General features: G+C 36.1%; 1 protein-coding gene across 1 annotated transcript in view; it reads right to left on the reverse strand.

Moving 5' to 3' along the window:
• LOC123310696 (protein outspread) overlaps positions 1-12,994 on the reverse strand; it is a 128,442-nt gene that overhangs the window by 88,366 nt on the left and 27,082 nt on the right. The window contains exon 2 of the mRNA XM_044894308.1: positions 4,953-5,033. Coding sequence (XP_044750243.1) covers positions 4,953-5,033 — 81 coding nt within the window. The remainder of the gene's footprint in view (positions 1-4,952; positions 5,034-12,994) is intronic.

Below are 12,994 nucleotides of genomic sequence, written 5' to 3' on the forward strand. Positions count from 1 at the left end.
TAAATTTTCCATTTGAGATGATGACCGATCGGGAAGGCCAGTTTCTGTGTCAGTCCCCGAAAATATCGATGCAGTTCATGACATGATTTTATCAGACCGTCGAATTGGGCTAAAACGGATATCTGAAGCACTGAATATTTCATACGAACGCGTTCATCATATAGTTCACTTCAATTTGGACATGAGAAAAATTGCTGCAAAATGAACCCCTAAATGCTTGAATGTTGACCAAAAGCGTGCAAGAGTAGAAGCATCGGGTTCGATCTGTGCTCGATTTGAAAACGATGTAGACTTCTTAAACCAAATTGTTACTATGGATGGGACTTGGGTACATTTCTACGATCCAGAAGCAAAGCAACATTCGATGGACTGGCGACACTCTGGTTTTCCAAGACCTAAGAAGTTTCGTGTCCAAAAATCTGCTGGAAAAGTTCTCGCTTCAGTTTTTTGGGATTGCCATGGAGTACCTCATCATGATTGATTTTTTGGATAAGGGATGAACAATAACCGGAGATTACTTTTCGACATTACTGACCACTCTACGGGAAAATATTGAAGAGAAAAGACGCGGAAAGCTATCCAAAGGTGTTTTGCTTTTGCCGAACAACGCCCCTGCACACAAATCTTATGTTGCCATGCAAGAAATTCGTGATTTAGGGTTTTGAATCACAAGAACACCCCCTTCATTCACCAGATTTGACTCCATCCGACTATCATCTCTTTCCTCAACAGAAAAAAAGTTTAAAAGGTCGTGAATGTTCTTCCAACGAGGAGGTAATAGCTGTGGAGGTCTGGTTTGCAGAGCAAAAACAAACATTTTTTGTTTTGAAAGGTCTAGAGACGTTGCAGGTTTGCTGTAATAAATGTATCCAATTGAGAGGAGAATATGTTGAGTAATAAAATATTTTGACATTGAATTTTTCTTTGGTTCTACAGTAGACTAAGAATTTTTCAATACACACATACACATCCTTGTAGCTGGGGAAAACCATAGAAAGCATCCTTCTACTGTATATGCACCAAAGATCGAAACAGTATTCGGAATATAAGTTCGGAAGGGAAGGAAATGGTAGGACCAAAAGGATATTATCGGTTCCACTCCGTTTTTACAACATTCTAGACCTCGAACTTAGGGCCTGCATTTCCAGAGAGACAGGCCGAATTCCACGGAATAATGAAGAACACAAAATGAAGAATGCGATGGCGAGCAGCTCGGAATCCTCCTTTATCTTCCGAATTATTGTCAGGACGGGAGTATTAAATTGGTTCTCGAGATAATAGGGAGACATAATGGAAGAATTGGCTCCCGTACACGATCGAATCCAGAGATTGTCTCATGGTCGATTCATACGGCGAAGAGTGAAATGAAGAGAAAAAGAGCGACGATTATAAATTCAATGACAAATGCTGGCGCGGCAGCGTAAAAGATTATCTGCCATTCCCGATAATGCGGGATATTTTATGTGTGTAAAGAACGAGTCTTGGACATAATCAATTCGAAAAGATATGAATGTGCTGATGAATAAGTATGACCTTCGCTTAGTCGATTCTTTATTTATCTGATCTGGACGGTTGGGGTGATATCACCGGAGTGTTTTGGCTTCCAGCGAGGCATACGCCATGTCAGCTGTCGCTTAGAAAATACCGATGATGGTATTCTTAATCGAATAATCTTTCTAAACGATTCATGAGGAAGGATAGCTAAGGCTCCTCAACCCGTTTTGAAATCAAGTCTCAATACTTTTTCAAGAACATTTCTCAGGCTTGTTTTGAAAACATGTTTCAAGTTCGTTTCAAAAAAGTGTTTCAAGTCCTTTTCAAAAACGTGTGGAAAGTGTCTCCCAAGGTCGCCTTGAAAACGTGTTTCAAGTCCGTTTCAAAAAGGTGTTTCAAGTCAGTTTCAAAAAAGATTTTGAAGTCCGTTCCGAAAACGTGTTGAAAATGTCTCCCAAGCTCGCATTTGAAACGTGTTTCAAGTCCGTTTCAGAAAAATGTTTCAAGTCCGTTTCAAAAATGTAATGAAAATGTCACATTGAAAACGTGTCTCGTGTCCGTTTTGCAAATGTGTCTCAATTCCGTTTTAAAAACGTATTTCAAGCCCGTTACAAAAACGTGTTTTCAGTCCGATTTAAAAACGTGACCCAAGCACGGTTTGAAGCATATCTCACTGCCGTTCTGAGAATGTGCCTTAATGCCATTATAAAAACGTTTCTCAGGACAGTTTAAAAACCGTGTCTCAAACCCTTTTAAAAAAAGTGTTTCACGCTCGTTGTAACTTCGAAGCCAGTGTTAAAAACGTATCTCAAGAACATTCTGAAAATGAGTCTCAAGCCCGTTTGAGAAAAGTGTTTCAAGCCGATTTGGAAAACGTAGCACAAGTCCGTTTCGAAAACTTGATTCAAGCTACTCTACGTGAGATAATTGATATTATAAATCTTTCAAGAATATACTGAAACACTTAAAAGACACATTTTAGTTGAAGAACCAACAGAAAATTATCCTTATTCGTCGATAATTAGTAAATTCGTTGAACTAATTGAAATTTCAAAAAAAATTGCTTACTGTTAGTATGTCTTTAGAACATTAAGATTGAATAAAATAGGAAAACTGAGCAAGAATAAAGAGTTTGACAACATCACAACCGAACACCTGAGCCTGCGATAGAACTCAATGATGTTTTAAATAAATTAATCTTATAAGAAAACGGATCAAACACATTCAGCAGGCAATTCATTAAATCCATCGATCGTTGTACCTGAAGAGCCTGAAAAAGCGACCAACTTATCGGAGTACATTGCAATTAGAAATTCAATGATGCAGGGACATAGCAATCATTCGGAGAGAAGTGTGTCGAATATTGAATGAGCTGAGTTTTTAATCGATTCAAAAGGAAACAAAAAACGCATTAAGCAGCCTTGAGTATGGATCCTTTCAAGCTTTATTGTGGAGGAACCGAGGGTATGTTGAAAGGGAATCAAAATGAGATGCAGGATCGGGAATACTGGAGCTGAATCGAGTTTTTTGGTGTCCTTCATTCACGATCCACTCAGTTTGTTGGTATCTATCAATCTGAATTATGTTTTCGTGCAGGGTGTTTCTAGATTGATGCGAAAGTTTGAAACTGGTGGTTCTTCAAAGGGGTGTTCCCTCAATTATTGTCTTTAGAAGTTGCGAGGAAGATTTTAGTCAAGTAGTCTACTCAACGTTCCCTTAACAAATTATAACTCCTCTTTCGATTTTTCTCTCAATCGAACTATCAATTTAAAGATACGAAAAAGATACACCCCGGGTTTCATAAAGCTTGAATGAGAAATCAACGCATGATTGACGAATAAACGTCAATTTATTTTCAATCGATGATGATTATTTAGAATATCACTCTCATGTCAAATTATTATACTCATACGTCCAGTCAACTATTTTCAATTGCTACTTATTCAATATATTCAGAAATGAAAAGGTTTCAGTGATTTCGTTTCAGAAATCGAGTCACTGTCAAATCGTTGATCGGACAATCAAAGTTTTATGAAACCCGCTGTCGTTGTTTAAATGATGATTTTTCTACTTCGAATTGAGAGTATTCCAGAATTGAGAAAACCTTCAAAAAGTCAATTATAGTTAGCTGAATCTCAATCGTTCTATATAGGGAGATTTGGTAACACAAATTTTTTCTCCAACTTCAAAAATCAGTATTCTTAAGGTTAAGTATTGTTGTTGAAGAACCACCTGCTCAAATCAATTCAAATACACCCTGAATATTCAATAATTCATTCAATTTTCATCAAACGTTTTCGAATGATGGCAACAAATAGTTATCTTAAAACTAATGTTAACTGTCTGCATGTTAACTGAAGTACTGACACGCAAAAAAGGCGAATCAAATGAAGATGGAAGAAGCAATAAACAAAACAATATATTGAGAGATACAATATTTAATTCCCATGGTTTTAGGTGTACTTTTCAGAAGAATACCAGTCCTTGAATGTTCCAGACTCTATCAATAAAAACTATTATCGGCCCAGCAAATTCTAATGCTACAAATATAACCCTACAGATTGTACATATCTTCACCGGTGAAGACGTATGGACATACAAATGCGAAAGACATTTCATAATACATCCCAAGATATTCGTGACTTGATAAAGCGATCAGCTCAGGCATTATACTGCCAGTGGTGGCTATTAATTATACATTAACAATAGCCTTATGTGATGATATTTGTTAACCACTTTTATTACCATTATTCCAGTGTTTGGTGCATGTTTTCTTACGCGCGTTTCGAGGATATTGCGCTAATAGATTAATTGCTAGATAAATTTTAAGGCACCTATAATATCTATAAAGTTCATTGAAGGTATAGATTGACGACACCTTTCACGTAATAGTGTAATGATCATTTGGGTGCCGATAATGATAGGTACATATTGTATAACTATCGTTTCGTATGAGCTGGATATGGAGTTCACTTGAGGAACAATACATGTACTTAACTCCAAGCTTGGGTGAAACTTTTTAGCACGTGAATTCCATTCATAACTTCTTTGTTTCATATGACTAACAATTTAAAATTGAGCAGAATATTTTGAATTATATTTCCCATCGAGAAAACCTTAAGTAACAAAAATTTAGTCTCATTGAACATTGAATCAAAAACATTATTGAATTGAAATAATGAAATTATTGCCCTCAAGTGTGATGGTCTCAATTTCATTTTCATTTTCTTCTGGTCTTCTTAACCCAGGACATTTTCGAAAAATAAGAAGTTTACGATGCGATGCCAGTTCTAATGAAATTCGATTCTTTGCTCTCTGTTGTCCGAACTTCGAGCTGCGAAGTACAATAAAAAATACGCAATGACTTCCAGTTCAGTGCTTCCAAATTCACCCACTTCTGAATTTCGTATAGTGGAGATCTGACAGGTTCCTCGAATGGGATATACCCAGGTACCTACCTTGGTTCGATTCAGCGGCACAGAGAAGTCCCAGTCTGGGGCCACGAACAGGTATCCGCTCCGAGCTATGGAACGGCTAGCCTGTAACAAATTCCACACATAAGACATGCGAACAAAGAGCGAGATAGGTACGTGATGGGCTAAGGAAGACCTGCGGCCTTTCAGCATTATCGCAGATTATTCTAAATCGACGAAAATGCGGAGTTCGAAATGTTATTCGCTTGAAAGATCGGTATAATACAAAAAATCTTAGAGAGAGGAAAAGAGAGATAAAAATTAAATGAATCGATCTTGCAATCAAACGACTATCGACTAAGGTCCTCCAGCCAGATAAATACAGTTTTGTTTGACAAAAATTCAATATGAAGCGTATTAAAAATGGAACAGGTCATATATTATAGTCTACCCTATATATATTTTTTGATATATTATAGTCAAGGATGGTGGTGCATTTTTGTCGAGACATCCTGTATTTAACTAATCTCTTAATTGGCCCGAATTATTTTTCTCCGCTCGTTATCATTACAAATTTTGCAATTGACGAATTGTTGGAGGATTATAGTAAAAAGCTTGGTGAAAAAAATGTATCCAGATACTCGAACATTTTAGTAAATCCGTCAATTCAAGAATAGCTAGTGTTTTATGGGTTTCACGGTCAGTTTCAACTCTGAGATAATTTCAATGCTTGAGGATGATTCAAGGTCCGAGATTTCTGTTTTTATATATGTAATATAGGTTAATGTTAAGCGAATAGACCTCAGGCAAAACCAGTTGGACAGTTACTGTAAAGGCACAACGTTGCGGTTCCAGTAAGTGTAAGTGATTTGGCAATCTGACGATCAAATATTGGTCCACGGAAAATGACAAAATAGAAATTTGAATCTCCCTCACCTTTTTACAAAATATGTCTTATGGGTTTGTGGCTACTGAAATATTTTGTGTTGCAAGATGTGCTACGACATCAGATATTTTATGAGGTTATATTGAAAAATTCTTAGCCTACTTAAGAATCAAACAAAATTTCAATGTCAAAATATTTTATTACTCCACATATTCTCCTCTCAATTGGATACATTTATTACAGCGAACCTGCAACGTCTCTAGACCTTTCAAGAAAAATATTTCTTCTTGCTCTGCAAACCAGACCTCCACAGCTTTTATTACTTCCTCGTTGGGAGAAAATTTACGACCTTTTGAACTTTTTTTCAGTTGAGGAAAGAGATGATAGTCGTATGAAACCAAATCTGTTGAATAAGGGGGGTGTTCTAGTAATTCAAACCCTAAACCACGAATTTTTTGCATGGCAACATGAGATTTGTGTGCAGGGGCGTTGCCCTGCAAAAACAAAACACCTTTGGATAGCTTTCCGCGTCTTTTCTCTTTAATTTTTTCCCGTAGAGTGGTTAGTAATGTCGAATAGTAATCTCCGGTTATTGTTCTACCCTTATTCAAAAAATCAATTACTCCATGGCAATCCCAAAAAACTGAAGCAAGAACTTTTCCAGCAGATTTTTGGACACGAAACTTCTTAGGTCTTGGAGAACCATAGTGTCGCCATTCCATCGATTGTTGCTTTGTTTCTGGATCGTAAAAATGTCCAATCTATAGTAACAATTCGGTTCAAGAAGTCTACATCGTTTTCAAATGGAGCACAGATCGAACGCGATACTCCTACACTTGCAAGCTTTTGGTCAACATTCAAACATTTGGGGATCCATTTTGCAGCAATTTTTCTCTAACGTGAACGATATGATGCCCGCGTTTGTATGAAATTTTCAGTGCTTCAGATATCCATTTTAGCCCAATTTGATGGTCTGATAAAATCATGTCATGAACTGCATCGATATTTTCAGGGACTGACACAGAAACTGGCCTTCTCCATCGGTCATCATCTTCAATGGAATATTCACCTCTTTTGAAGCTTGCAGTTCAATTTTTCACTGTCGCCTACGAAGGACACCAAGGGTATTAAGCATATCTTCGTAAATCTGGTTACCTCTTAGCCCCTTTAAATACAGGTACTTGACGATGGCTCGATACTCCAATTTTTCTATTTTCACAATTTCGGTGGACATCTTCTTTCTTTTAATTTATTGCGTAACTCTGGTTTCCTTTTTTGAACTCAAACTTCACACTGATATTTCTAATGAGCTATTGTTCGTTACTATGGTAACGAAATATTTTTGCATAAGCATGGAACTGGTCTAGGCTAACTAGATATAAATACATCCTCGTAAACCTGTGAAAAGCATTTTTTTTGGTTGAACAAGTATGATAGAAAATTGCAGTCAACTGACTTGACTGGAATTTTCAGCGATGATCAAACTCAATTGATCCACAACCTGCCCTTTGCTATGACTCGATTTAGAGCTGAGCTGATCAAGGTCGCGTCAATCCGACCAAACTGAAACAAATAACATCAAGAATTATACTCGAAGATGACTTAAGACCTGTATCCACTATCCCAGTCGAGCAGTTCTTCGATCCAATGAATTTCAATTAATCCAGACTTATTACTGGCAATATGACATGGGTTCTAAACATAGACGTGCATCTCTCACAATGAGAATACTATGTAAATCTGATGACACGATCCTACCTTGAAACCGTCATTATCTAATTTTTTTTCAATTTCCAGTAATCGAAGAGAGCACTCCTGAAATGACATTAAGCATTTTTCAGCGACTCCAGTACCTCCCATACCCTCGCCCATGCCTTATTTGTAAAATTGTCGGTGCCATGTCTGTAATTTTCACCTATTTTGCTCTTGTTTCCTTGGGCACGATGGATCGACCAGTCTGCGTCGCCCTGAGGAATTACTGACACGAACATTATTCCATACACACATTCACAAATCCAGTTAGCGTTAAGGCCGGCCGTTTTATAGAGTCCTAATCAAAACGGAGAGGCGGTACGAGATGGTTTTTATTCCCCGTTTACCTTTGAGCGTGTAATTATGACGGGAACAGCAGGAGCCCTCCTGTTGAATGACAAAAAATTAAGTAGAAGGGTTCCTTTCATTCACGAAAGCTGTCAAGAGCATACAAAGATTGAATGTGACGTTTATGCTGGAGGAGATTCAGATATTCATTTCGGTATGATCGCTCTTGTGTCCATTAAATTCGTTAGAACCTTTAGTACAAAACTCGAAAAATTTGTGAAAATCCTTTGAAATTTTCACAGTGGATTTTTCGTGACATCAAAAAAACTATTCTACATCGAAATTGCAAGGAAAAACTAATTGCACTAGCTGAATTTTCTTGGAATATATTTCTGGCTTATTTCAGGCTAATTCTTTTCTCTCACTGAAGTTCTTTTTTGCTCCTCCTATTCTGTCAAAGATTAGCAATCGCAACTTTATAGGTACACATATTTAACGAAAACCTATATTTTCATAAAAAATTTCAAATATCTGGCCCAGTTTAGGAGAAAATTTTTTTTTTGTTTTTCCAATTTTCATTTTTAGTTGACTTCGAAGCGCTCTCTAGAGTGCAATTATCTATTGAATAATTAACTATTTGGTTTTCTAGAATCCTCAAAACAAATTCTATACACTCCTTATCCTGAGACAGTAATAGAACATCCTGATTTCCAGACAGAGTAGCAATTAGGCCATTTTAAGGGAGTCTAACCCCATGCTCATTTTTGACCCAAAAATCGAGATTTTCGAAATCGAGTTTTTGTGCTAGGGTGGAAGCTTAGGCAACGGTGATTATTGAACCGGAAATTCCAATTGACTAAGAGGAATATAACAGGAGATATCGCAGATTGAAATTTGCAATTTTTGAAAAATGCCATTTCCGAGATGAAAATCTAAACTAAGACAAACAGGCTATCGAAATTGCTTGCAATAGATTCAGCGTGTTCAGAAACCTATATTTTTATACCGAAATTTCGAATGTCTGGCTCAGTTTAGGAGAAAATATTTTTTTTTGTTTTTCCAATTTTCATTTTCGACTTGACTTCGAAGAGCTCTCTAGAATGCAATTCTCTATTGAATCATCAACTATTTGGTTTTCTAGAATCCTCGAAACACATTCTATGCACTCCTTATCTTGGGACAGTAATAGAACATCTTGATTTTCAGACAGAGTAGCAATTAGGTCATTTTAGGGGGTCTAACCCCTTGCTCATTTTTTACCCAAAAAATCGAGATTTTCGAAATCGAGTTTCTGTGCTAGGGTGGAAGCCTAGGCAACGGTGATTATTGAACCGGAAATTCCAATTGACTAAGAGGAATATAACAGGAGATATCGCAGATTGAAATTTGCAATTTTTGAAAAATGCCATTTCCGAGATGAAAATCTTAACTAAGAGAAATAGGCTATCGAAATTGCTTGCAATAGATTCAGCGTGTTCAGAAACCTATATTTTCATACCGAAATTTCAAATGTCTGGCTCAGTTTAGGAGAAAATATTTTTTTTTGTTTTTCCAATTTTCATTTTCGAGTTGACTTCGAAGAGCTCTCTAGAGTGCAATTCTCTATTGAATCATCAACTATTTGGTTTTCTAGAATCCTCAAAAAACATTCTATGCGCTCCTCATCTTGGGACAGTAATAGAACATCCTGATTTTCAGAGTAGCAATTAGGTCATTTTAGGGGGTCTAACCCCTTGCTCATTTTTGACCCAAAAAATCGAGATTTTCGAAATCGCGTTTTTGTGCTAGGATGGAAGCCTAGGCAACGCTGATTATAGAACCGGAAATCCTAATAGGATCAGAGGAATATAACAAGAGATATCGCAAATTGAAATTTGCAATTTTTGAAAGATGTCATTTCCAAGATGAAAATCTAAATGAAGGAAGATAGGCTTTCGAAATTGCTCGCAATAGATTCAGCGTGTTCGAGAACTCATATTTGCACACCAAACATTCAGATATCTTACACTGCGTTTACCAGGAAATCAAATTCTCAATTTGTCCATTTTTCAACTTTCGAGTTAAGTTTCTATCAGAAAAATCATAGTAGATTTAAACGTGATCATCGGTCTTGAGGAAGTTTTAACTGAACCCAACTTTTGGGGAATTTTTCGGAGGTCAGCTTCCGAGTAGTTTTTCTTCCAGGATAATTATCGTAGATCTAAATGTGATGTGACATATTCTGATAGAGCGATTCTTCTCGTAATAAATCCGAGAAGTTCATCTATCTCAGCGCAAACGTTCGGTCTATTCAGTAAGACTTCACTACGAAAAAAAGGAAGAAAGATAGTAACTTCATATGACGTAATAGTACCTATGTAGCTACGTGCTACATAGGTACTATTTATCCACCCATATTAATGAAATGACTCTTGGACAAAAGTGGAAGTTCTCCAATAGAACTGTGGACTCCCCATGATCTAATACATGATCTAGAAATAATGATTGTTATCCATTATAGTGAGCTCCAACACCCATTCAATTACATTTGACATTGAGAATTAATGGCATTGTTGCAGACAGGAATCCGATGATTTTTTGCCGGTGTTAATTATTATAAAATGATTCTATAATGTAAACAACGGGTAATCCTATATTTTCTGAAAAATATATATATGAGCAACCTGTTTTAAATAACCTGCTCTGTAGAGACCATGTTCTCAACCATGTTCATTGATGGACTTTAGAAAAATTCGCGAAACTAATACTTAAGTACATCGTTTCGTGACTCGTGATTATAAGCCTTATTCGTTTCACTTTTTTCTCATTTGAAATAATAGGGTAGGGACCATTGTCGATGCGGGGGCAAAATAAGAGATTTGGACCAGATTATATAGTATCTCCTGAAGATTATAGTGGATTTTAATTGGGATACACGGAAAAGGGAGAAACCTTAAATAGAACAAATAGGTAGCGAAACCAATAATCTGTCATTTCAATAGGTATACAAATCTTGTATGATATGCTAGTCTCATTATCGCTCACAGCTGAAGAACAACTTATTCATTCTTACTGGACAATGTATAGGTACCTTTTGGTGTTCTACTACCCCTAGCAGTATGGCTCGACATTTCTGATTCACCGCATAATTCCTTCGTGAAACTTCTAGATTCTAGAATCTTCAGAGAAAATAAGAAAAAAATCTCGACCTAGTTTGCCAGCTTCTAGGTCCTTTTCGATAAAAATCGAATGATAATAATGGAAATTCGGACCGTTAAAAACTATAAATAGAGAAAGATCACAATTTCCGATCAAAATCGACAAAAAAAGAGAGTGTTACGGTACAAAATCGATCAATTTCAATAGAGGATGACGATCCGTTGTAACCCAGACTCGAAAATAATCGCTCCGCTTGTGGGATGAATCATCACGAACATTAAACGACTGCCACGAATCTCTTAATTGGGCGGAATTGGACACAAAAAAATTGTCGTGATGGAAAAAATCTGATGTCATCCGGGTAACTACCATGGGAGCATTTCTCACTCCGATTGCAGGTGAATTGATAATCCATATAAGTTATACTGAGTGACATGGTGATCAGAATACCCAGTATCAATTAATTTATAAGAATAAGTACTCTAAAATTGTGTTTTCTAGCAACTGTTCGCCTTTGATTGTTGAACAATGAGTTGAAAAGACATGTTCTGCTTTATATTCGGCCGCAAATCTTCAACAAGTCCATAAATTACTTTTGTTTATCGAATTTCATCGATGATGTCATACAGGGTAGCGTTCTAAAATTTTGGGAGTGGAAAAAGGTCCTACGGGCATAGTTAAACATTATTCAAGGAAACATCACCTTTGAACTGGAAAAAATGTGACGTAAATATCATCAGAACAAACAATACGCTCACCTACAAATATTTGTTCTGTTGTAAAGATAGCAAGAATAAATAAGTTAGTAGGTATGTTCGGAAGATTATCGAGGAATGTATATTATGTATCTTATTGAAAATGATGAAAAAAAAAGTGAATTTAATGTGACGCAATCTGTAGATACAGAAACTCTTTCTCTTATATTACCTTACCTGCATACAGGGTGTCAAGGTTTATATTTCAGGAGAAGAGTATGGAGATCAAAACATGATAAAGTTCATATTAAAATTTTATCCTGAATTGTTGTGTCTATTCTGTCCAAATTTAGTAGGGACAAATTAAATTCAACATGCGGCAGTTTGTGGCCTACCAGTGGCGAAAATTATTTGGGAAATTGTCACTACAATGAATGACTAATTGCTGAGTTGCTGATCTGATTGATTTTCAATCAAAAATTTTTTCAACATTTCTGAAGAAAAATTTTACACTTGCTGTTTAGGTTAGGAATCTTAATTTTGGACAAAAGCATTTCTTTCATATATTCCAAATATTTCCCGGTCCTGAAAAGAAGGATCTTTTATCAACTGAACAAATATAAACTCAAATAAAATTCTTCTACTACGCCCACATCTTTTCGCTATATTTCTAATATAGCAAGGATTAATTTCTGAAACTTAGTGCTTTGAACAGGTCCACTATAATTATTTCGTTCTGAATCGATGTCGAAATGGTTTTGTTGGAAAAAATGTAGTTATAAACGAAATCCTTCTATCCATCGTTAACGAAGTAATCAGGAAAGTGATAAAATAATCCAAAATTCCAAACCTCCTCGATGATATGAAATGCTGTTATTATCAATCAATTTCCGAATTGAGCACTGTCGGCTCGTTATTCAACATCATCCCGAAGCTATCGGAGCAGGCAATAAAATTCATAAGATAGGATATTTCTTCCGCATACAGGCCTCTAAAGGTAGATTTGAAGAATAATAAATTAGCCACAATGTCGATAAATTTATTAGACGAGAGCGTTGAACCTCATAACGTCATTAATCTGATCGGAAATATGCGGCTTCATAACAATGATGTGTGATAGTTTCAAACTTGCGTCCTGATAACATGAATATTTAACTAAAAACTGAATTCGAATCGTTTAGGAAGTGCATGTTGAAATCCACTGAAAAAACATAGAAAACCTTAAAAATTTTCGACAGAAAATTCCTGTTTGTTATATTTTTTATTACTTCATTTTATTTTTTATGTTCAAAATTATGTAATGAGTGATCCAAACAGATTTCTATATT

This window comes from Coccinella septempunctata, chromosome 4, assembly GCF_907165205.1.
Source record: "Coccinella septempunctata chromosome 4, icCocSept1.1, whole genome shotgun sequence".
In the NCBI taxonomy this organism is placed as follows: domain Eukaryota; kingdom Metazoa; phylum Arthropoda; class Insecta; order Coleoptera; family Coccinellidae; genus Coccinella; species Coccinella septempunctata.